This window comes from Schistocerca piceifrons, chromosome 1 (genome assembly GCF_021461385.2).
Source record: "Schistocerca piceifrons isolate TAMUIC-IGC-003096 chromosome 1, iqSchPice1.1, whole genome shotgun sequence".
Taxonomy (NCBI): domain Eukaryota; kingdom Metazoa; phylum Arthropoda; class Insecta; order Orthoptera; family Acrididae; genus Schistocerca; species Schistocerca piceifrons.
This window is the reverse complement of record NC_060138.1, coordinates 389,588,617-389,614,196: the sequence shown is the minus strand read 5'-3', so window position 1 is coordinate 389,614,196 and position 25,580 is coordinate 389,588,617. Positions and strand designations below refer to the sequence as shown.

The 25,580-nt window shown below is 37.8% G+C and overlaps 1 protein-coding gene across 1 annotated transcript in view; it reads left to right on the top strand.

Annotated features, from left to right (window-relative positions):
* Positions 1–25,580, top strand: part of LOC124787095 (sphingomyelin phosphodiesterase 4) — a 205,221-nt gene that overhangs the window by 80,434 nt on the left and 99,207 nt on the right. The window contains exon 8 of the mRNA XM_047254312.1: positions 21,703–21,894. Within this exon, the coding sequence (XP_047110268.1) occupies positions 21,703–21,894 (192 nt within the window). The remainder of the gene's footprint in view (positions 1–21,702; positions 21,895–25,580) is intronic.

Sequence of the window (25,580 nt, the reverse complement as noted above, 5' to 3'; positions counted from 1 at the left end):
TAGAACACAATTTACAAATTTACAATCAATTTAAACTTTGCCTGTAATTCTTTATGTCCAGAATATTGGAAACAAAATAATGCCCATTCTTTGTTGAAGCAGAACATTAATAACTGATTATCTACTCGTTCCAGCATAAAAACTCTTTCTGCCTTCTGAGTGGATTTATTAACTTTACTAACCATCTTCGCTTTGATGACAGCATGATCACTAATCCCTGCCTCTCTATTGACACTTTCAGTAACATCAAGCATGTTTGTAGCTACAAGGTATAAAATTTTTCCATAGTATTTGGGTCATCAAACTAGCTGCTCAGCTCAGGTTGTGGAAAATGTATTGAGGACTCCTTCACAAGACTTGTCTTTTCATACCACCTGCAATGAATCCATAGACGTCCCAGTCTGTACTCGGTAAGTTAAAGCCATCTCCAGCTAATATTGCATGTTCATGCTACTTCTGTGCCACTGAGCAGTGACATTCTTTGAATGATCCTGTAACTGTTATGGCAGAATCAGGTGGTAGATAAAAACTTCAAATGATTAACTTTTGTTCACGTAGACAAGTTTCTCATGTCCAGATAACTTCGCAGTCACTTTCAGTTTCCACCTAAGTAGACACAATATGTAGCCAGTCACAATGAATGCCATCCTTCCCATGCTGTCTAACCAGTGTTTTTAATATATGTTTCATACCTCATTAGATATTTCATCCAGCTGTAGGTTCAGAGTACAGTTTGAGTGTGACACCTTTCCAGGAGGCAGTAAACTCAGGGATTTTGTTAGGGATGCTTTGGCAATTTACCAACAAAATTTTTACATTCAAAGTTTCCTTGCTTTATTTATTAACTCATTTGAGTTGGGAGCAAATGCAGTACATGATAATTATCATTAATAATAAAAGTTGTTGCCCAAAATCTTGTAACACAAATTGCTCTCTGAGTTGTGAGCAGAAGATCTTCTTCTGTACAAGATGCAGGGCATAGTTGATATACTACTAGGTGTTCGATGGCGTGTTCTTCTCTGCAGTCCACAGGGAAGTGCCATTTGTGGTGGTTACTCCTGGATCTTCCAACTCCAGATTGAAAGACTGCTGAGTGACCTCCGTATGATCCAGTTGTGTTCATGCCCAGGTGGGAGGGTTTCCGAAGCGGTGGTCAGGTTGAGTTATTCCAGAGTCAAGAAATTTACAGTTGTTTCCTTGCTGATAGCTACTGCTATTTACAACACTGAAGCGGCCTTGAAACTTCTGGACATCAACACTGTAACTGCTGGAATGTGCCCATATAATGGATTGTTTTCCTGATAAGCATGATTAGTTCTCTCTGCATTGGCTGCCTACTTTATGACAAATATCTGGTGTCACAGTGCCTGCGGATGGTATAATTTTACAGGTACTGTAGGTTTCAGACATCCTGTAATAACTGTACACATTTCATTCATGCCTTGTCAATTCAACCCCAGAAGCAATTCAGTGATCTTTTGATCTTTACCTTGTATGTGACCCATTGTTTTGGCCTAACATTCCCTATGTGCACTCCACAAGAACGTTGTTACCTCAGTAGCTGCTTCCATAGCTTAACTGTTTTTTTTTTCCCTCCTCCACATGTCCCACTTCACAAGTCATTCTTTCAGAAGCAATTCTGGTTGCTTTGTGACCCCACAGATCATCATGATTGGGAGGTAAAAATGTCTGTATGCCCATTCACCACACAGAATCAATTGATAGATGTTTTGGTTTTATAACAAGCTCTTCTTGATCAGATTCAGAGACATCACCTCAGACAATCCACAAGAACATGCCAGTAACTCAAATCAAATGAGGAATGTGAAGAAGGGACATATGGTTAATGTTGATGCTGGGGGAACTGTGTCAGTTTTGTAAAGAACCTGATGCTATCAGCAAATGCAAATGGTTTCAAGCGCTAAGTATCGATGAACGGCAGGCATTTGTAACAGGAAATAAGTTTTGTTTTTTGTGCATGTGTCCAGTCACTTCTCGAGTAAATGCAAGATTTCTCCTTGTAAGGCCTGTAAGGGAAGGCACAATATACTGCTCCACAAGTCAGCTGATTCAAAGGATAAACAGGATGGTGAATCTGGAAGCTACTCCTTGGCCCATCAGCCTGTGAAGGGGAGATCAAACATAAAATTTAATGTTTTGTTGGCAACTGCAGTTGTCAACATTAGACAACAAGGGTAAGCTGCAGTCTTGTAGGGTGCTGCAAGATAGTGTGAGCCAGCTGTCTTTTATATCTAAGGCATGGCAACCAAATTAAAATTGAAACAAAACAGTCATTTCCTGCGACGGCAAAGACATTGCCTTTGCAGCCTCAGTTCTTATACCCGTAACATTGAACTGTTGTCTAGGCTTAGTGACTTTCATGTTTAGAACCACTTGTGCTATTGTGGACAATGTCGCCAGTGACTTAACAGAAAGCTGTATAGATATAAGAAGTAGGAATGTCCCACTTGATCTACCACTTGCTGATCCTTAGTTCAACATGCTTGCCACAGTAGATTCAATTCTTGGTGCCAAGGTTTACTTCGATGTTGTATGTAGGGAAAGGCTGGAGAAACCAAAAGATCCATCACTGATTGAAACTAAATTTACGAGGGTAATCCCAAAAGTGAGATCTCCTATTTTTTATAAGTGCATAGACCTGTTTATTTCTACAATGGTTTACATCAGTTAACAGCTTCAACATTTAGCTATTTTTCGACATAATCACCATTTCCGTCAATGCATTTTTGTAGACGCTGTGGCAGTTTTTGTATGCCCATGTCGTACCAGCTCACCGCCATGCGGTTCAAAAAGTTATGAACCTCTTCTTTCACCTCGTTGTCGGAAATGAATCGTTGGGACCACAATTAACACTGACAGTTACTGTGAGACTCTGAAAAAACTCAAATGGGCAATTCAGAACCGGAGACGAGGAATGTTTAGCAAGGGCATACACATTCTCCATGACAATGCTCACCCACACATCACTCGGCAAACCGTTGCTCTCGTGCAACAGTTTCAGTGGAACATAATCACCCATCCACCCTATAGTCCTGATTTGGCGCCCAGTGACTCTCACCTGTTCCCTAGGTTAAAGGAACATTTGGCCGGAAAGCGATTCAGCTCCGATGAGCAGGTGAAAGTTGAGGTTCATAACTTTCTGAACAGCATGGCGGTGAGCTGGTATGACGTGGGCATACAAAAACTGCCACAGCGTCTACAAAAATGCATCGACAGAAATGGTGATTATGTCGAAAAATAGCTAAATGTTCAAACTGTAAACTGATGTAAACCACTGTAGAAATAAACAGGTCTATGTACTTATAAATTAAATAGGAGACCTTACTTTTGGGATTACACTTGTAGCCGGATTTTGCCTGGTAGGATTCCTTCAGCTTCATGTAACATGCCTCATTCTGCAGTAACCTACATTTGTTAGAGGTGATGATTTAGATGCCAAAATGCAAAGGTTTTAGGAGCTAGAGGAACTACCTGTGCAAGCAGAATAAAATGTGTGAGGCTTGCATTTAGTGTAACACAGCTCAAGATGAAGGTGGGAGGTTTGTGGATCGTCTGCCAGTGAAACCTGATGAAGTCTGGAACACCTTTAGAGAAGATTTAAAAGGCATGCAAATCTGAAACGGGAATATGCTGCAGTCACGCATGAGTATATTTAACTAGGACACATGGGGCTCTCGAACTCTCATGGTATCGTAGGTCCAAAGTTTTACCTCCCGTACCATGTTGCCTTCAAGGAATGCAGCGCCACTACTAAGTTGAGAGTATTGTTTGATGGCTCTGCTGCCATTTGTAGTAGAATACCCCTCAAAGATATCTTGATTGTTGGCCCCACTATCCAACCAGATTTATTTTCGATTATTATAAAATTTTGCTCCTTTAATTTGGCTCTGTCAGTTGACGTAGCAAAAATGTATCTCCAAGTGTATCTCCATCCTGGTGACATGAAATTCCACAGAATTCTGTGGTGGGAATCACTGAACTGATGCAAGAATATAGATTGTCTACAGTCACTTAAGAGGAGTTAGAACGCTCTATCCTTTGTTAAATTTAGTGACTTGGCTTCCCTGTATTTCAGAAACCACTGTAGCCATTAACATGAAACTTTTACAGGACATTAAACTGTGTGTTTTGAGTTTACTGAACTACAATAATTGCATTTCAGCCGCTGCTTTCCAAAATACAATTTTTTAATTACATGGTTAAAATTTTGTGTATTTTTTGTACATTATCCTAAATAATTTTAATTATACATAACATTATGTTCTTCTTTTAGTTCAGTAGACTCAGGATATGTATGTTATTACTCCCTAGAAATCTGAATACTCGAAGTGGTTTCTGAGATTTAGGGAAAAATGCAACAGAAAATGTAAATATTCGGGGACGGCTTCTAAAGTTTCAAAAGAGTGTAACTCACTTAATATGTGCTTAATTTTTTATTTTTAGTCACTCTGAAGCACCCTGCACCATACTGTATATCGTCCTCTTGATCTTTTTCCAAGTCTTTTCTTCTTTCTGGACTCCTTATTGGCCAATTTTCTGCATACAATGGGAATCTTGTCCATCCATTCAAGTTCTCTGATGCAGTTTGGTCCAGGATTGATTGCCGTATGCTATAGCACTTTCACCCTACCAATGTTGCCATCATTAAAAGCAGTAACAGCATCACTGATCACCCCCAACCCCCCCCCCCACCCCCCCCCCCCCCCCCACCCCCACCCCCACACACCCCCACTTTAGTGTCTTCATTCCAATAGAAACATTTTTTGGTAAGCGAGTCCATATAAGATTATTGAACGACTCATAGGGATTTTGTCAGACACTTCTTCAGTAGTTTAGGATTTGCCAGGTCTTTGTAAATAGGTTTTATGATATCCACGACTGATGCTGGGATGGAATGTTTATGGCTGTATGAACTGTTTGAGTACTGGGCATTGCGGTAATTGCACCATGAATCAGGCCCAGGAGGGCAAAGGTGGTGTACCTGTTTTTCATCAGTTGACAGTCTGTGGAAGAAGGTAGTGTAGCCCATACTGCCTGCTTCATTTTCAACAAATTGTCAGTATTATTTCTAATGGCCATCCCATAATACTCCTGTAGTTCATCAATCATTTTGTCTATCAGCCTGCCTCATATGGTTTCACCATCAGAAAGTTTCTTGTCTCTCAAACTTTGTTTCAACTTCCTCAACCTGGTGCCCATCCTCTTCTGGAAATGACCAATACAAACACATATATTAACCTTTATAACACAGCAATCCACAGCTTTCTATATAAAAATTACTGATTTTATTGGATCTTGAAGTAATGCATGTAAAATTTTTTAACATTTTCAATTGATGTAGATCATATTTTAAAAAGTAAAATAAAATACTTCCCATGTGAGTTTGTAAGTGAGATATATATCATTTTATTCGAAAAATTGCAAATTTTATAATGAGATAAAAATCCAAAAATGTGAAATTTTTTTTCCAATTTAACTCCCCTTAAAGAACTGTTCCTGCAGCCTGTCTTGTGACTAGATGTCTCCAACAGTTGGCTTTGAGAAGGAAGAAGTTTTCAATGGCATTGCAATCATTGTTTTCTAGCTTCTATGTGTATGACTTATTATGTGGGTCAACTACTGAAACTAAAGCTTGTGAACATCCAATGATGAAATGGTGCTGCAGTAGCCAATGTGTTATGGGACAAATTCCATCGCAGGACAAAAAAACATCTTTGCCTTGTAATCTTGCTGTAGAAAAGCCATAAAAACATTAGGAATCTTGTGGCACCATGGCTCTGACACATTTCAGTGCCAAGTGCAGCTGGAGAGTCATCGGTGCTGAAAGATTACCGAGTGTAATGTCCTATGTACCGGGTGATCAAAAAGTCAGTATAAATTTGAAAACTGAGTAAATCACGGAATGATGTAGATAGAGAGGTACAAATTGACACACATGCTTGGAATGACATGGGGTTTTACTAGAACCAAAAAAATACAAAAGCTCAAAAAATGTCCGACAGATGCCGCTTCATCTGATCAGAATAGCAATAATTAGCATAACAAAATAAGACAAAGCAAAGATGATGTTCTTTACAGGAAATGCTCAATATGTCCACCATCATTCCTCAACAATAGCTGTAGTCGAGGAATAATGTTGTGAACAGCACTGTAAAGCATGTACGGTGAGGCATTGGCGTCAGATGTTGTCTTTCAGCATCCCTAGAGATGTCGGTCGATCACGATACACTTGCGGCTTCAGGTAACCCCAAAGCCAATAATTGCACGGACTGAGGTCTGGGGACCTGGGAGGCCAAGCATGACAAAAGTTGCGGCGAAGCACATGATCATCACCAAACGACACGCGCAAGAGATCTTTCATGTGTCTAGCAATATGGGATGGAGCACCATCCTTCATTTTGGTTCTAATAAAACCCCATGTCATTCCAAGCATGTGTGTCAATTTTTACCCCTCTATCTACATTATTCCGTGGTTTATTAAGTTTTCAAATTTTTACTGACTTTTTGATCACCCAGTACAATAGCATCTGTCTTTGACCAGCATGAGGTTTTGGGCGCATCAGTCATAGGATGCAAGCTTCTTCTTGCAGCATTTGTGGCAACAAAGCCTTTATTGGGATGAAGTCCTTCCATCCATCATAATTGATGAATGAAATGTCCTTCATATCCAGTTGCCTTTCCTCAATGATATTTTGATTAGGAGGAAGATCATTCCCTGTGCTCAATAAGTTAAACACAAAATTCACATTTTCTGTGATGCTTCACAATTGGTGTATGTTTGTGTTTCTATCAGATGTGTTCTTCCCAACAACAAAGTTGTAGTTTCATTGGCTGCAGCCAAATCTCATGTAGCCCCTGTCAAACAATCTCTCCCACAACTCGAATTATGTGGTGCTCTTCTTCTTGCTCAACTCATTTATAAGATGGCCAGTACTGTAGACATCATAAACAGTGGTGATATCCATCTGTGGATGGGCTCCATAATAGTTCCCTGCTGGCAGCATCGTAGTCCCAGTCACTGGAAAACCTTTGTTGCCATCACAGACTCTGAAATTCAGGAACTAAGTTCAGTTCCCATCTAGACATTTGTAAAATCAGAAAACAATTCTGCTGATCACATATCATGTGACATTCGTCCAGAACATTTGAGCTACCTTCTGCAGTGGTGGACTGGCCCTTCATGCTGCAGTGGTGGACTGGCCCTTCATGGCTATCCAACTGTGACCTGGACTAGAGCACTTGTCCTTCACAAGTGGTAAAAGATGCACCAGAATTAAGGTGTGTGTGAGTATCTTTTGTGTCTGTTATTGAACTTGGTGATGAATTTGTGTGTAAATATTCCTCATTCAAGAAAACTTACATGGGTTTGGGCTATGCACTGAGGTTTGTTTAAAATGCTATGTTGCATCAAGCTGACAGGGTAACTTTGCCACTCACCCCACAAGGATGCGCATTCAGGACGACGACAGTTCAATCCCCCATCTGGCCATCCTGATTTAGATTTTCCATGATTTCCCTAGATCACTTCAGGCAAATGCAGTGGTGGTTCCTTTGCAAGGGCATGGCCGATTTCCTTCCCCAGCCTTCCCTAATCCGAGCTTGTGCTCCGTCTCTAATGAACTTGTCGTTGATAGGACGTTAAACACTAATCTCCTCCTCCTCCTCCTCCTCCTCCTCCTCCTCCTCCTCCTACAAGAATGTCAAAATGCTATCAAAAGGGCATTTGCATAATTCATCATGGTGAGTATGGTGAGATCACTTTGTTAAAGGCCAATTTTTCTGTTCCACATAATAGCAAATTAAGAAATTTCCACCCGTTTGTTGACGCAGAAGGTATTTTGTGAGTGAGGGGAAGGTTAACGAATGCCAAGTACCTGTAGGATGAGCAACGTCTTGTTATCATACCACCTAAGCATCATCTGATAAAAATTCTCATTGTGTGTGAACATGAAAACCTGTTGCACGCTGGGTCACAGCTTTCGCTGTCTGTTGTGTAGGAGATTTTGGATTCCCAACAGGCGCAGCACAACTAAAGGAGTTATCGGGAAATGTTTTCAGATGGCGGTTCACCTTTAGGGTCAACTATTGACCTCTAAAGTGAACCATTCTTTTCCTCTCCAGCATTGTGGAGAGGATTACGCAGCCCTGTTACTGTGAAATGCAGTGTAAGATGGAGTAAGGTTACCACCTTGGTCTGTATTACTTTATTTATTTGTATGGTAACCAAAACCATCCATATAAAGTGAGTTGGTGACTTAGTAACCAGATCATTTCTGACTGCCGTCAGGAGTTCATTGCTAGAAGAGGAAAACCTTATCACATGTATAATGATAATGGTACACATTTATAAGTGTACACAATGAACTTAAGCGTTTTTTTCTGTGGTGCTACAGTTGAGAGTGTGATGAACTTTTCAACCTCAGAGGGTATTAATTGGAATTTTACTCCACTTTGTGCCCTTCACTTTGGTGGAGTGAGGGAAGCAGGAATCAAATGATTGAAGTCACATCTCAAATGTATCATTGACAGTACAGTAGTGACATTTGAAGAACTGACAACAGTGTGCCTAAATTCAAGGCTGTTGTGTGCTCTCTCTGATGAAAACAATTCTCCATCTCTCTCACTCATAGACATTTCCTAGGTGGACAGCAACTTTGTGCACATCCTGAGCCTTCAATCCTTGAGATTCCTGCCAACTGGTTGCACAGGTGGCAACTTACTTTTTCCCCTATACCTACATGTTTAAAATTTTGGTTCAAAATGCACCCACTCTCTTTTGCTGTCACTACTTTTATCTACATCCATCTCCCTTTCTCTGTGATTGTCACTTTGTCTCTCCCACCATTGCCGTGTCCTCTCTATTTCTCTCCCACTGGCACTGTCCCATCTCTTTTCCACCATCATTGTCTCTGTGCTACACTCTTTCAACACAGATAAATAAGAGTATGTTCTCATGCCAGAATTTTTGGTGAGGAAGGTGGAACGAGGATTGAGGCAGTTGGTTCCCCATTTCTGTCAGTCTTATAAAAAGGAACGTATTCATTTTTTTGTGCTCAGACAGGAGCATTTTTCTGCTGGTTCCCTTGTTTTCCGTGCTACAGCAGGGTGTGATGCCTATATAGTCTAAAATGAATTCTTTAGGTTAGTAAAATTGTGACAGTTTATATCAAACAGTGGAAAATTGAGGATGGAATGTAACAATATTATGAAAAGGAAAGTTGTTACTCACCAAATAGTGGATACGCTGAGTTGCAGATAGGCCTATCTATGACTCAGCATCTCTGTTATGTGGTGAGTAGCAACTTTCCTTTTCATAATATTGTTGACAGTTGATATACTTTGGCACTTTTAAATAACATATAAGTACACATAAGATTAACACAAAATTGTTTGCTTTACATTTCTTCTTGATACTTGCTCATTGATCGCCGTTCATTGAAAATGTTTGGTTTATGATTTGCATCTTTAAGGAGTAATAATGTTTTCAGAAATATTTTATTGGATTTGCAGTCTTTCAGGTTTTAAATAATTTTTCGTAGTTACTTTAACTTCTATTTAGTTATTTTAACTTCATTTCTGGCATGTTATGGCCCTTTTTAGCCCATATTCTGTCACTTTGGTACCACTTTGCCAAATTTGTGTAGGTGTGAAGTGCACATTATACAGTACAGCCTTGTAAAAATGGATTTTATGTATTGCATTCATTTTCAGTTTTGTGTGAGCAAGAATGAAATATTCACAACATCCCTCATAGCTCCTAAATTGGTAGAGGTATCGAAACGAGATTTTGGCAAATGACAGCAGGCAAGAAGAGAGTATTTTGGCAAATGGTTGACATAAGGAACTTTCTTATGCAAGTCCATATAGCAGAAGCTATAGCTTATATTTTTATCAGTCCAATACTGTAATTTTTTAAGAGTCATCAACAGATAGTAAAAGAGAATTTGCTGTTATGAAAATAAACGTGAAATTTCTTCTCTTATGTTACTGCGAAGCAACACAATGTGGTTTTCCATAGGTACTGATCTGTCTTGTTGCCTATTGCGTGTTCAAGAATCTGTCCCAATAGCTATTGCAGGGTGAGTTTGCACAGTTAGAGTTTTGGCAAAAAAGCCAAATTAAACCTGTCAACAAGAGAACTGTAGTTATCACTCATAAGTCATGATGCTTCTTCAAAGAAGGAAAGGTTACCAATTCACACTAAAACAAATTGCCAGTTCTGTTGCAAGTTTGGTGGAATCCTGTAACCCATTGTATTTTTTTGTGGTGAACAACTAAATGGAAACTTACCAAAGGATTTTCTTCTTGTTCTTCTTCTTAGAAATATGAAAATAATTCACAGCAAATAGTGTACCATAGTTTTTGTTCCTATCCCCATTCAGAGTTAAGTGGTGAACTTATTCACCTTAATTGTCTTTTAATGTATTAAAGATAGATTATATGCATTTATAATCTCTTTTAACCTCAAGTACTAGTATCAACTACTATCATATTTTCATAACACTGTTATTCACAGATAAACAGGCATCAAATTTGATGTTTCTGATAGAACAGTGCTGCATTTTTCAGACTAGTACTTACCCAATAAAACTCTAAGCTGTGACACACTGGCAACTTGCAGAAAATTGCTAACGATTCACCAAAGTCAGTATCACTGCTGAATTAAATTATATTTGTAGTAAAAACATTCATTCCTTCACTAAGTACATGAATAAGAATGGAAATGTGCTTTTTCATATTCAAAGATAACTCAAATGTAAAAGAAAACCCTTCAGTGAGTTTCAGTCCCAACTGTGCGGTATTGAAGATGCATTGGGTTACAGGATACCCCTGAAATTGCAACAGACTTGACGATTTGTTTTCTTTTGACTTGTTGAACTTCATTTCTTCAGAGAAGCATCATCAGTGAGGAGTTTTGAGTAACACACAGATTTATCTAGTTGCCATGTTAAATTTTGTTTCTTTTGCAAAACACAACAGGAATGCAAAAAGATAACTCACTACACAGTGAAGATACAAATATAGTTTATCAAATTGTTTCTTTAAAATCACAAGAATAAGGTTGTATGGTGGTTCTTGTTCATTCACCTGTCATTTGCACAATTATCTAATTGTGTATTTCTGGCACTGCTCAGGTGCTCCAGCTGCAATGATTGTGACTCCACACCTTTGTTTTGAGGGCCTCTTGGTGTTGATTTTCTGTTATGTTTTAGCAAAAAAGCAAAATTTAACATGGCAGCTAGATAAATATATCTGTTACACAAAAGATGCCAGGTGTTCTGTGGATAACAAGGTTATGAAAATATGATAGTCATTACTTTACGAACTGTTTGAGACTAGCCATTAAGGTTAAAACATATTATAAATGTATATAATCTATCTCTTAAACATCAAAAGACAATTAAAGTGGATAAGTTGACCACTTCACTCTGAATGGACCCAGGAGCAAAAATATGATACACTATTTGCTGTGAATTATTTCCATATTGCTCAGGTGAAGAACAGAAAGAAAATCCTTTGATAACTTGCCATTCCAGTTGTTCACTATAAAAATACAGTGGGTTACAGGATTCTGTCAAACTTGCAACAGAATTGGCAGTGTGTTTTAGTCTGCATTGTTAACCTTTTCTCATCACACATGAATAATGACTACATTCTCTTGTTGACAGTTTTACTTTGGCTTCTTTTGCCAAATACAGTATAATTTCCACAAAAACCTTGCAATAGCTATTGGGACAGAAACTTGGAACAGAGTGTCTCATTAAATATGTAAAGCAGGTGGCGACCAGAGAGGTTACTAGAGTACTGAAAACTTAAATTATGTCAGTTTCCAGTAACATAAGGGAAGAAGAAATTTCATATTTATTTTCATACTAGTAAATTATCTTTTCACTAATTGTCAATGCAACTTAATCATTTCAGCACTGGATTGGGAAAAAAATAAATAAATAAAAATAAAAGTTATAGCTTATGTTATATCCCCGTAGATAAGAAAGTCCTATGTGTTAACCATTTGGCAAAATAATCTCCTCTGTGCATGCTATCATTTGACAAAATCTCATTTCAATATCACGACCTGTTTAGAAGATAAGAGGAATGTTATTAATATTTCACTGTCACACGCATGTGATCAGTAGTGAATTCCTTACATAAAATCCATTTTCTCAAGATTGGAGACATACACAGTAACATACAGTGTGAAACACACCAAGCACAAAATCATAGCAACCTACACTTACTTATATGTGAATATTGCAGTAAGGATGACCATTTGTGAGATAATGAGCACATAAGTAACTTTTTTACCGAATAGTGTGTGCAAACTCAAGTGAGAAAATGTGGAGAGCTAATGGAGCGCGTATGATGTTCTACTCATAATGACATTGCTGTACCTTCACTAGCAGGTTAACCGTCGTTCTCTGTGTGCAGCCGTAGGCACGTAGAGCTGCACTGGACAGCATGGTGAGTCGGCACTCCAACTACTAGCTTTATTTCTGTTTGTGTACTATGGTAACTCTGACCCTCTGGATATCAGGAACGGGTAATGATGTCAAAAAGAGTTTTAAGTTCCTCGAGAATATTATCTTAGTAACACGTGTAAAAATTTTACATTCTGCAATGAATAGAAATTATAGAAGTGGCCATCCTCGCAGTAGGTATTTTTCGTACCAAGAAGTCTTGGTTTTTCGGGATTTTCTCAGGAACCATCCATGAATGAATGGCGCTTCTATAAGCTGCTTAAAGTCCCCATAGACCACATGTAATGCTCCAGAACAACCAGACTTTTTTCAATTTGTCTGGGTTGAAGGAAGTTGAAATTTTGACTCTGCAGTAAAGGATAGTTACAGTAGACATTCATCCATAAACTATAGAAATGGTCGCTAGGTGAAGAGTTGTCTGTAACACTCTGATCAATAGAACCTGAGATAAGACCCTGTAAAAAAATGCATTATCACAGATGACGTTTTAGAACATACTGGTACCATGAACTGTCGTGCATGGACTGCTGTAGTGTTTATTTTCAGCAGTGAAGTTAAATTAAGTCTGCTGTGACACTGATAATAACTCATTTGATTGCTGATTCTGTCAGTAGCGGTAGCTGCTTGGAAATTTGTGGACTTTTAAATGAAAACGTACTGTGATATTTCAAATAAAAAATACAAGGTTGAAGCATTTAACAGTGTGATTAGGAAAAATTGTAATTTGTTATAATATACGAAATTAATTCAAGCCTGATGTAACTCAATAAACATTAGATTGCTGCATTTGGCAACAGTCAAAATCATGAAAACTATTGGCTTTCTCAATATGTATCGAGGTGAACTATGAGGTTGAGCAACAAGTCGATGGGGCAAACCACAGCTGCCTATATTAGAGGCAGCCATATACAGAGTACACTGCCTTGATCCTTATTTAGCCCTCATTTAAGCAAATACATGCTCAGAAGATGATCAATGATCTTAAGAACTCGTCAGAAAGCTGTCACCACATTACCCCTGTACCTTTTTTAATCTTTTTATTTATTTTTTAGAAATACAGATCTTAACAGCACCATCTATTGATTCGTTGGTGTACTAATACACAAAGAGTGCCATCTGTTGGTTCTTTGGTGCACTACACCATGATGTTTGAACAATCAAACTCTGAATGTCTGAGTTTTAGATAATAATTTAAATTACAATATCTTTTTATATATGCCTATATGTCCCCCCCTCCCCCCCCCCCCCTTTCCCGCTACCCAATCTACACTCAATTTATCTGTGAAAAACAAGATTTGTTTTTTTTTATCCCAGTCCAAGGAACAATAAAATACAATATAATAAAAACTACAATCTTAATATTAATTGCAAAGAATTTCACACTTGAGTCCAATGTTCAGCAACCAGAATGGCAGATATTTGCTGCAAACACATCTTCCATGTCACAGGGTTTGCTCAGGTTACTGCAGACCAACAAGTGTTAAAGAGTAATGCCTTGCCCCACATTCATAACATTCAGCAACACTGATACCACAGTTCTTCATATTAGTCTTCCACCATCTCACCCTTGTTCTAAACATATTGAAGGTTTTCCAGGTCCCCTATTGAAGATGGAAGCCTGAATGTACTTTATCTTTTTCTGTCCATAATCCTACAGGAGACTTTATTCTCCACATCTCAGTTTTTCTGCTGAACTTGGAATTGGTACAGTTGTAAGTAGGAAGTGATGGATAAGTGTGAGTTCCAAACAGTGGATGCCTTGAATCCGTTTCTTGCTTTTTCTTTTCATTCTCTGCTGCTACCTGTCTTCTTACATGTGAAGGTGCTGCTCCCTTGAGTAGAAATATCTTGTTGACTGGGGTTTATCATAGCCACCCTGTGACTACCCAGCCTGTCTCGTGAAGAGCCATGCCCAGAGTTCGTCCAGACTGACGTGGCATACTCCACAGCAGAGAAATATAAAACAACTGCACATGTGCAGGGGATGCTGCAATGGGACCCCATGTGGTGTTAGGTCAGCTTATGGATGAGGTTGTTTCTGGTGCATACCTTGTGTCTGGTGTCTATACACTGTTCTTTGTAGATTAAGGCACAATCAGACTTTGACACTAGATATTGGAGATGGGCACAATCATTTAGACTGTGTCCTCTCCAGGTTATGTTTAACTTTCTTCTTACCTAATAAATGAAAAGCACCAGTTTGCTTTTGTTCTACAATATTACTTTTATTTTGTTTACCGGTTTTCGGCTTACAGGGCCATTTTCAGACATTTACTGAGTATTATCATCAAAGAAGTTACAATGTTTGCAAACATTCTTACCTCTTTATTGTATAGGGGAACACACACATTTGGGTTTTATCTGTGTTGAATTTCAAGTGACGTTGTGATAGTAGATAGCAAGTTCTTTGAAAATAGATTTAGATTGGATTCTACGTCTTCAAATGCCATTCCCTGAGAAGCAGCAGCAGCAGCAGCAGCTGTGTCGTGTGTGTAGATGAAGCACCAGGTTCCCAGTGTTCAGTGGCTGATTATTGGTAGTATGTTACTTTATATTGGAGCCAGCACACTTCCTTGGGAAAGCTGTTCTCCTGCATTCTCCATTGACTCTTTCTGCCATTTGAAACAACAAAAAATCATTTGCTCTGCATTAGACACTTCATAAACTGTGTCAGTTGGTAACCTCATGAAAATTTGTCTGGCAGTTTTGAAGAAATGATTGTTTTATTATTAGTGTAGATTTTGGTTCTGTTAAGTGCTTCACTTAAAAGTTTAGCTTTATTTGACATCTATGTTATCTCTTAAAATATTGCTGATATTTTAAAAAGTAAAATAATGTTGTTATATTATAAAATTTTTTAGATCAACTCTGCTTAGTGGTAAAGCTCCTGAAATGGTAGAAGGTGCATAGAAAATTAGTTTTAGTTATTAATGAAATTGCATTTCACCATACAGCATCAGATTCGCGTCAGACCGACAAGACCATTGACCAATCGAATTGTTTAGTGGCCAGTGACCGATCTCACAATTATGCATTTTGTGTAGTTACCTTGCCTACTGATAGAAAAGATTAGTAAAAGATATCTCAAGGATGCTGAAATAAAAGTTTGATGAAGTAAATGCCGATTGAACAATAGTAGCATTCGGTTGTGACCACCAAACAATTCGTCAGCAACTCTCCTTCACTGCAGCCTGAAAAAGTTCTAAAATGCATCATAATAAATTGAGATGTGGCATTAGTGGAAGAGGAGAGTAGGTTTCTTGATTCAAACACGACTTTTATAATAAAATTAATGTAATTACTTAACCAAAAGTTACAGATACGAGAGCGACACTTACATTTTATGAAACATCCATCGAAAACAAATGAGAGAAGGAGAGACCTCACAGCTCCTGCTTTTATGTAGTCCAAAACAAGTTATGGCAGCTGCCTTCAACTTGGATGACAGAGCAATATATAAACATTTCTCAGGAACATTCCTTCGGAATAGCACAAAAATACATTCCCTACATTAAATCACGATCTTTTTCTCTCCATCGACACATGAAAATCAAAGCAAAGCAGTATCAGGTCTACAAAAATTAGTTCAATAACGCAGAGTTGCCCTAGGAAAAATTTGATTAGTGTAACAGAGTTCACTTTCATTATTGCCTTTCGTGTTTATAGATCTTCTGATCCAGTTCTTTCTTTTGGAACTTTAGTTCTCACTAGTTCGTAGTTGGCAACGCTGTCTACAGATCATGACGTATTTTGAAACTAAGTAAGTCGAGTTCTTGTCCACCGACTTCGTCTACACACAATACTCGTATATGTTTTTTAGTGTTAAGCACAGGCATTTCAAGGAGATCACTGTTTAGAATTGGTACATAAAAAAAAAAAATCACTCTGTGTACAACTGCAAAGTTTATGTGGGGTAACAATTAATCACACTTTCACACAGTGTTTGTTTATTGACGAGCCATTCTTTTACTCGTCTGTTGCCTCGCCAGTGCAATAATACCTTTTATAAGTTCACTAAATCCTTTTTGTGTGTGGATACATGTGTCAATGTGTGTGTACACATAAAAAAAAAAAAAAAAAAAAAAAAAAAAAAAAAAAACCATTTGCACAGGACTTCTCACTGCGTTGGCATGCAGTTCACAATGGTGAGTTTGACACACAAACTGTTCACTTCATGTAACACTTATTTGCTTTATCCATTTTGGGTACTCAATGTCACTCATTCGAATGTCCTATTATGACCGTTGTCCACCAGTTCACATCACAATCTTCACTTATAAATAAATGAGTTCCTTTTTCTTACCTGCACAAGTCTGTTCGTTCCATGGATCGCATTTACTTCTTGTACAAATTAACTGACATAGTTTTTACATTTGTCTTTCTTACAAGTGGCTTCACATGAATAAAGTGTCACTTGTGTGTTTTTGGTATGTTATCTGTGTTTCTTCCAATGCATTGCTTGTGGTCTGATGTTCACAAAATTCTTTATTTCCCTCTTTTTATATTTTAGAGATTGAGTACCATTACGTAGGTTATTGTCCTATTACCATATACCCATGAAATAATTCTATTTTTGGAGCAGATTGGCAAAGAGCAAAGCATAAACAAAATCCAAACACCGCAGACTGTGATCACAAAATTAACACATGCCTCCGAAATCACATGTGGCAAAAATCCAACCTCCTGCTCTGCATAAACTCGCATAACGCATGGTCTCACGTCTCTTAACATATAAGGGATCATTCTGAATAAAGTGTGCTAGTCTGTCTTTACATAGCAATTCTCTCTTTCAAAATAAAACTCATATCAACTCATATTAAACAGATAAGTAAGAGATTAGCATACATATAAATATTTACATACAAAATGAAATATCAGTCCAATAGCACCTTGTACTGGCTTCTGTTTGACTTATCAACTAGAAATGCTGTCTTTCATGCTGCTACATACTAATATTTACAGTTTGATTATAGTTATTGCTTGGCCTGTGCATCATTTCTTTCAGTAAATGATAAGCTCAGTTTAGTGTCATTCTATAAAGCACAAATGTGGCCAAGAATGTACTCAGTTTACATACAGTTCACTACCAGGTTTAACTAATTGTTCTGTACTTGGCACTATTCTGTGTCTAAGTGTATCGCATATTTGTTCCATAGAAATTAAACTTGGAAAGAAAAGTGCTTACCACAACGTAAGTAGTTAGACTGAATATTACTGTGTCTTGCTCGATATACACTTACTTGCAAGTAGCAGTTCATCTGTTTACGTTGTTCTAGGTAACACATTATAAAAAACATAACTTCAGTTCTCATGTGGCTTTTGTTCATCACCTTTCCTTAAACTATACTTTACCTATACAGAAATATCTTCCCTAATAAACTTGTCAAACCTCTAGACTTCATACAACTAATGCTGAAAATAACCTTTTCACTGACAAAATATGCGGTCCTCATTTTCGTATTTCACAGTTGTAGTGCTGTAGAAAGATACTTTCTCATTACGTAGAATCACTTTTGGCAGCATAAACATACTTTCATGAAAACACGTAGAAAAACTTCCTGAATACTACTTATATTCAACAGATTCTTAAAACTAAAAAATCATTACTGATTTTGTGTGTGTGTGTGTGTGTGTGTGTGTGTGTGTGTGTGTGTGTGTGTGTAATGATTGGTAATATTTATGTCCATTAATTTTGGACTGCTACTTATTTTCAGCAGATACTTAAAACTAAAAGATCATTACCACTGCTTCTAATGTCAAATGAATGTTAGTAATTTTATGCATCTTCTAGTGCTATCCTTAAATGTATACATTCACAATAAAGGTTTGTAGATAAAATATATAAGACAAAATAGTTTGACATCTGTGCAAACATCCTCACTGAACACATTTCTTCAGATCCTTTTGTTGATAATAAAACTTCTGGCGTGCTTCTTACCGGAACAATTATTTTGTTGATAGATCATGCATCAAGAACAAGGCATACCCCTCTGCCTGCCTTGCCCACAGCTAATAATGAGCTGCTGCGTAGTGAAAGGGAAGGCTCTGTGATGCACCACTGTATCATTTTTTGGAGCTCTTGTCTGACAGCGTCCCTTCTGGGCTGTGGGACAGAATAGGTTGCATAGCAGTAAGTTTTATGCGGTATGACTTCCATCCAGTACACACAGTCCTTAATCACGACAGGCCTTAATGAAAATTCCTGGACATATTTCTCCAGTAATACACGTAATTCCATTTTCTGTTCATCCAATAATGTTTTTCTCTCCTCGGATATGCATCTTATGAGCGAAGAATCTTTTTCGTTTAACCCTCTGTTCTTTAGTTAAGTTGCAGGCTTCATGCACTGTGAATGGTCTTTCACCCACAGCACTCTATTCTTAATCATTTTAACTTGTATTCCTTGGCACAGCCGGCTGTGTTTCGCTTTTGTCTTCATAAGATTCAAAACAAACTCGTCACCTCCAACGTTATATGGCATTCCCCATGCGGGAGGTCTGTCTTTATGTCCTGTTCCCGCACAAATTCCGTGCTTACGATACAGGACACGGTTAAAGTTTTCGCAATGAGAAAAGTGAATTCATCCACTCTGTTCTCAAATTCATCTATCTGTGCCTGCAACATAACTGTCTGGCCTCTGGCAATGATAGCACCAGATACCACTCGCTTTTGAACTGGCAAAGCCAGAATATTTACAGACTGTGCTGTTTTCTTAAAGAAATTAGCGTCTGTCACGTTTACACTTGCACTGGTATCTAAAATCAGTGTTGTAAGAATACCTCCCACAACTGCTGGGACAGCAGCTTGAACAACCTCTGAGGGACCTTCAGTATTATTGTCTACTGCACTGAATAATTTTTAACGGATGTCAGTCTCACTGCGACTACCCTCATTTTAATTACTGGTTTTACACACTTTTGTTTTTCGAAAATGTGCCGTAAGCCGGTCATGTACACCACCTAGGTACTTCTTGCCGCATTATATATCTGTATATCAGTTTGTCATAGTAATTTTGTGTGTGTGCGTGTGTGTGCATGCGTGTGTGTGTGCGTGTACGCGTGCGCATGCATCAGTACAGACGTTGTGCCGTTTGCAACTCAAACCGTGGACCGTTCTTGTACAGCCACAGCGGAGCCGGCTGATGTGCTCAAGGTAATATACAGTAACTTTGGAAATTATTCTGCCACATTTTTGTACTTTCTCGGTGTTATTCTGACTGTTTGTCTCCTTTCACTATGTCCACTTCGTGGTTTAGATGCTTCATGATGGATGGATTATATGTTCGGTTACCTTGGTGTCCATTTTATATTATAAAACCACATATAATGTAAAACGGACTGATCGCTCTTATATGCAGCTACTTTTACATAAATCTTATAGTTAAATTTTTCCCTGAGAGGTTTAAGTCTCTTCTAGATCTACGGTAATGATCGAAGCAGAAGAAATGATTTAAAATTGGTGCTGCGGCCGGGACTCAAACTAGGGTGTTCTTGCTTGCTAGGCAGAAATGCTAACTATCACATCACCACAGCACCATGGTTAATATTGCTGCACGAACTACCCAAGTTGAGAGCAGTGCCCTCTCCACCAGCACAAATTTTAATTCATTTCTTCTGCTTCGATCATTATCGTACTTTTACATAAGTTTTATTACTTTTAGTTCGCATCGTCTATGTAGCTGTGCAAGATAGGACTCTGCCTTCTTTCCTTCACTTGTATTTAATTGATTGGTTTGCTCATTTTTATAGACAATCTGATGATGCCTCAAAAGGGTGGAACGTGTCATTGACATTAAATAATTTCGCAACCAAAACTGTTTTTGTTTGTTTAGAAACACTTTGAAACCATTTGCTGTAACAGCCTGCCAAGATAGACAGGAAAAATGAAAATATGTGTGGAACAGTAGTTTGTATTTAAAACAGAGTAGTCTGGCTTCAGCTGCCAGAGACTGTCATTGTGTGTGTGTGTGTGTGTGTGTGTGTGTGTGTGTGTGTGTGTGTGTGTGTGTGTTGCCAATTTTCGACAAAGGCATTGTTGGCTTGAAAACTCACTTTGCGACAGTCTTTTTGTTGTTCCTACCTGTGATACAGCATCTCTGTGGTATGGTAGTAGCAACTTTCCTTTCCATAATATTATTACACAGTATAAAATCTTGATGAGATACCTGAATTCATTAGAGGCAATTACAGAGAAATAGTGTGAACTTAAGAGTATAATGTTGTTTCACATTCATTCTTTGATTCTTAAGACTTTAAATGGCAGTGGGGTTTACAGTGTTGCAAGTAAGGCTCCAGTTTCCTCAAGGATAAGTGTTACCAGAAACACATTAAGATAGTGTATGGTGTAGCATAGAGCGCGTACTACAGAGAACTGATCTGGCAAAGGTACAGTTGTTCTCACTGCGGTAGGGTCGTGATGGTATTGGGGGGTGAGCCAGTAGTCCTATGTCCCCACAAATCTTAGAGACCAATATGATATGTGAAAGCTATGTTTTTCTTGTGGCAACACTATGTATATTAATTTAGACCATCAATTTTTCCTATTTGTGTGTTCACGCTACTCAACAGCTATTGGCTGACTACATCACGTGTAGTATACTCCGAATATCTGATGTCATCACCTGGCAAGATCACATGACATGAGCTGTGAGTGGCTTTCAAAAACGCATCGCAGTCTCGTTTTCAATGCTTCAGAAAGTAACATTTGGTTTTTAGTGGAATTCGCATTTATACTTTGGTAATATGAAAATATACAGCGTACATGTTGCAGCGTGTCAAAGATCTTTCCAAAATGTGGTTTTTTACTTTTTTTCCCCCCTGAGTTTCGTTTTCTAAAGTGCCGAGAAATTATACGCCGGTGTATAAAACCATAGCCATCCAAAGGATTGATAACTTTTACTGTTCGGAGAGAAAATATACTGATACTTTACATGGAAAAAGTGTATTTTCATCTGGGAGAAAATGTATTTTTAACTGGGAAAAATCTGGGAATTGTTTTTCCTTGTCCACGTATACACCCCGTGTAATTAATGGGCAGAGGCTGTGTGCTACTCTTTCATACAATTTGATAATTTTTAATAAGTTGTTATTTCGTATAATGATGTCTGGACGTTTATTTTTGGGTTTGACAATGTTTTGCGGCATGTGGCAATTGAAGATAATAAGGTTAATGTTCCTGATGTCATATGTTTGCTTTGTTGCAGGTCTTCTCTCAGCCAGGCCTTTCACAAGTTCTCTCTGAATTGGAAAAATCATTTGATCCCTCAGCAGATCGCTCAGGACCTGTACCAAAAATTCCTAACAAGTGGCAAGGACTTATCCAGCATCAACATCAACAGCCACTTACTGAATTCGAAAACTATCAACCACTTTTTTCAGAACCTGGGATTTCTAAGGTTTGTTGCAGTACTCATCTGATTTGGAAAGGAAAAAAAAAAATGTATCCGGATAGGTTTTGTCCATACACCCGCATTACATTTTTAGTTGTGTGCATTAATTTTTGACACTTGTTGCATTGATATTAGTGTGTTTTGTAAATCGCACTGAAAAGAAAAGCACAAAAAGTCACTTAATTATCTGTGCATCTGCTTCTCAATTCTTCACTTTTACCAGATGCCAGTGACCACTGGCAACAACTCTCCTTGTTCGCTACTCCGTTACATTGTTAGTTAACTGACTCCACCTTCCATAGACCATATTCGTAATAAATGTTATGATCGGGAATGTCAGTTGGACAAAATATTGTAGAATTAATTGTATATACTACACAGGGTGCTTCACAATTCTTACAAATGTACCATTTGGATATAACATAAGTTCAGAGATTGTAATCATTTTCAGAACAAACATTAACTGAATTTCCATTTGGTGCTGGGCAGAAAGTGATGATAATATTAAAAGGAAAACAAATCCTGATGTTCTGCAAAATTATATTTGTTTGGTTTGGTCACTTTCCGGCTTTTGGCTTCTCAGTCCATCTTCAGGTGACAACTGAATGTTACAAAAACAGAGAAACATAGTGTGTGACTTAAAAAGATATTATTTCTTCATAAGGTACAGAAAAGACAGTGTTTATATGGGAAAGCATTACAATAACAACACTAATTAAAAAAGGACTTAAACAAAGTTTTTATCTGGAGATACGATTAAATTGATGAGAAATAAGATGAATTTACAGTTTGATTGTAGTATTCGTAATGAAAACTTAATTTAACAAAGTGGAAATGGGAACTAAGTCCAATCATAGCCATTCTAGGCTGACATTCTGTCGTGTGTTGATTTCCAGTAGGGTCATCTCTGCTTTTCTTGACAAATGTGAAACTTAATATTCTATGACACTTGAATGGCTTCCTGCTAAAAGATGATCAGCAGCTGGTGACCTTTCTCCTGCAGTCGCCAACTTCTCTCATGTTCATGTAGCCTGATTGCCATAGCTCTGCCTGACTGACCAGTAAACTTTCACACTACTTGCAAGTGATTTTACATACACCACTGTGTGCTAAGGGTTGCAATTTGTCTTTACTACTGAATAAAATATTTGATATGTTATCGATATTCTGTAACTGTGAGACTTTAACCTTTTTGCAAGGTTGTCAGAAATTTTGCCGGAATATGGAATTTTGCATCAAGATCCATAGCCACTGAGTGACTGGTGTTGGCCAGCATTCAGAAGTGGTGTAATTTTACTCATTTTCTTTTTCTGTAGCATATTGTCAATCAAGGCAGAAGTTGGAAGCAATTTGTTTGATGGTTTGTAGTTCTGTTTGAAAAGCTGATTTGATAATGCAACAGATCTGATGCGATGCATCATTGAGTAGAAAGCTACATGTTTGTGGCTGTAAGGATGCTGGGAGCTTGCAGTAAGTACCATATCGGAAGCTATGTCTTTCTGTAAATGTTAAATATGTGTTTTCTTTTACTAGTATCTATATTATGGCCAGACATATTTATAGAACAACTTACCAGCTCCACTGTAAACTGAATTTTCTTGTGTTTTGAGTTTAAATGCTGTAGTAATGTATTTAATTTCTAAAGGTATTTTCACTGACAGTTTGAACAAATTTTCTTACAGAAAGAACAATTGAATTGGATATTTTGATGATGATGTGCTGTGTTTGTAAGCTGGCACCACTAGACAATTAGACACATTAGTACAGCATTTAAACTCTTAACATAAGAAAATTCAGCTTACAGTGGTGCTGTTCTATAAATTTCTTGGACAATAATATAGACATCAGTTAGAGAAAACACAAATTTAGCATTTACAGAAAAGCATAGCTACTGATAAAATAATCCCTATGTGTTCCCAGCATCCACAAAATATGCAGTTTTCCATTTGGTGGTGCATCACCTCATATCTGGTGCAGTATCAAGATCAACATTCCAAATAGAACTACAAACCATCAAACAAATTGCTTCCAGCAATGGTTATAGTTCTGCCCTAATTGGTAATATGCCACGAAAACGAAAATGAATAAAATTAAACTACTTCAGTATGCTGACCAACAGCAGTCACTCAGTAGTTACAAATCTTGGTGCAAATTTTCATATATTTTCAGCATTTCAGACAATCTTATAAAAGTTTGAAGTCTCACATTACAGACCTACATTTTAATACCAATGACATGTCAAAACTTTTTTAATCAATAGTAAACACAAATTGTAACCCTTGGCACAGAGTGGTTTATATAAAATTACTTGCAAGCAGTATGAAAAAGTGTATTACGTTCAGTCAGGCAAAGCTGTGATCGTTAGGCTACATGAATATGAGAGAAGCTGACAATTGCGGAAGAAAGAACCAACCTGTACTGATCATCTTTTAGCAGAAAACTAGTCATATGATGTATAATGTGAAGTTTTACATTATGTCAAGAAAAGCAGAAAGATGACCCCATTGGAATCAACACGCACGACACAGAATACCAGGCTAGTATTAAATGATTGGACTCAGTTTCCCCTTTGTTAAATAAAGTTTTCGTTACAAATACTAGATTCAAACTGTAAATTCATATTATTTCTCATTGTTTGTTAAATGTATCTCCAGGTAAAAGCTTTTTAACCTCCTCTTTTTTTAGTTAATGTAATTATTGCAATGTCTTCCTGTGTAAACACTTTGTCATTTTGTATCTTCTGTACAAATAATATCTGTGTAAGCCACACATCATATTTATCTGTATCTGTGTTTGTGACATTCAGTTGTTGTCTGAAGATGAACTGAGAAGCCGAAAGTCAGTTGGTGAACAAATCAAATGAATATAATTTTGCTGAACATTAGGAACTGTTTTCCTTTTTAATAACATCACATACAATGTCATCTGATTAAAATAAGGAGTGGAAGAAACTGGTACATTTGTAACTGGAGAGTTGGCTGTGGTGCTCCACAGATGTTTGGCAATCTTGGTTTTGAGGAGGACATCCTTCATCGTGCAGGAAGCAACCTGACAGTAAGTACACAAAACATTGCCGTGCCATGGGCTCCTGTAAGGAATCCAGGTCATTGAACTGCCACCACTGTGTGTATACTGTGAAGAACGAGATTTCAAAGTGAACCAATCCTCAAACATGATTTACACCCAAACAGTACATTTCCAGGCATGGATTCCTTCTAAGAACTGTATTTACTCGTATTCAGTTCCCCTTCTAACTCCTAGAAGCCTGTAATAGTGGTTGTGAAAGAATCTGTATTTGGTTACATGCTGGCCATTTACAAGTTTGTTAATTCATTGCTTATTCAAGAATTCCTCCATGATATTCAAGGAGTTGTTCTGGAGAAACAAGTTTAGTCTATCTGAAAATATCTCTGTTACCTGTCAGGCATTATATTTCCATTAGCAAATTATTAAAAGAGTTTTGTAGTTATGTGTTTCACTCATACCAGTGCCAAACTTAGATTCATTACAGTGAAGAGAAGATAATATTTCCTTCTAGTATTTTATGTAGAATATTTCTGTGTTATTCTCAAACTGCTAGCTATACCTAAATGTTTTAGCAGTTCTTTATGTGTGTGTGTGTTCCCCCCCCCCCCCCCCCCCCCCCTCGCTTTAAGTATTCAGTAGTGTATACAAGACTGTGTCCTCTGTCT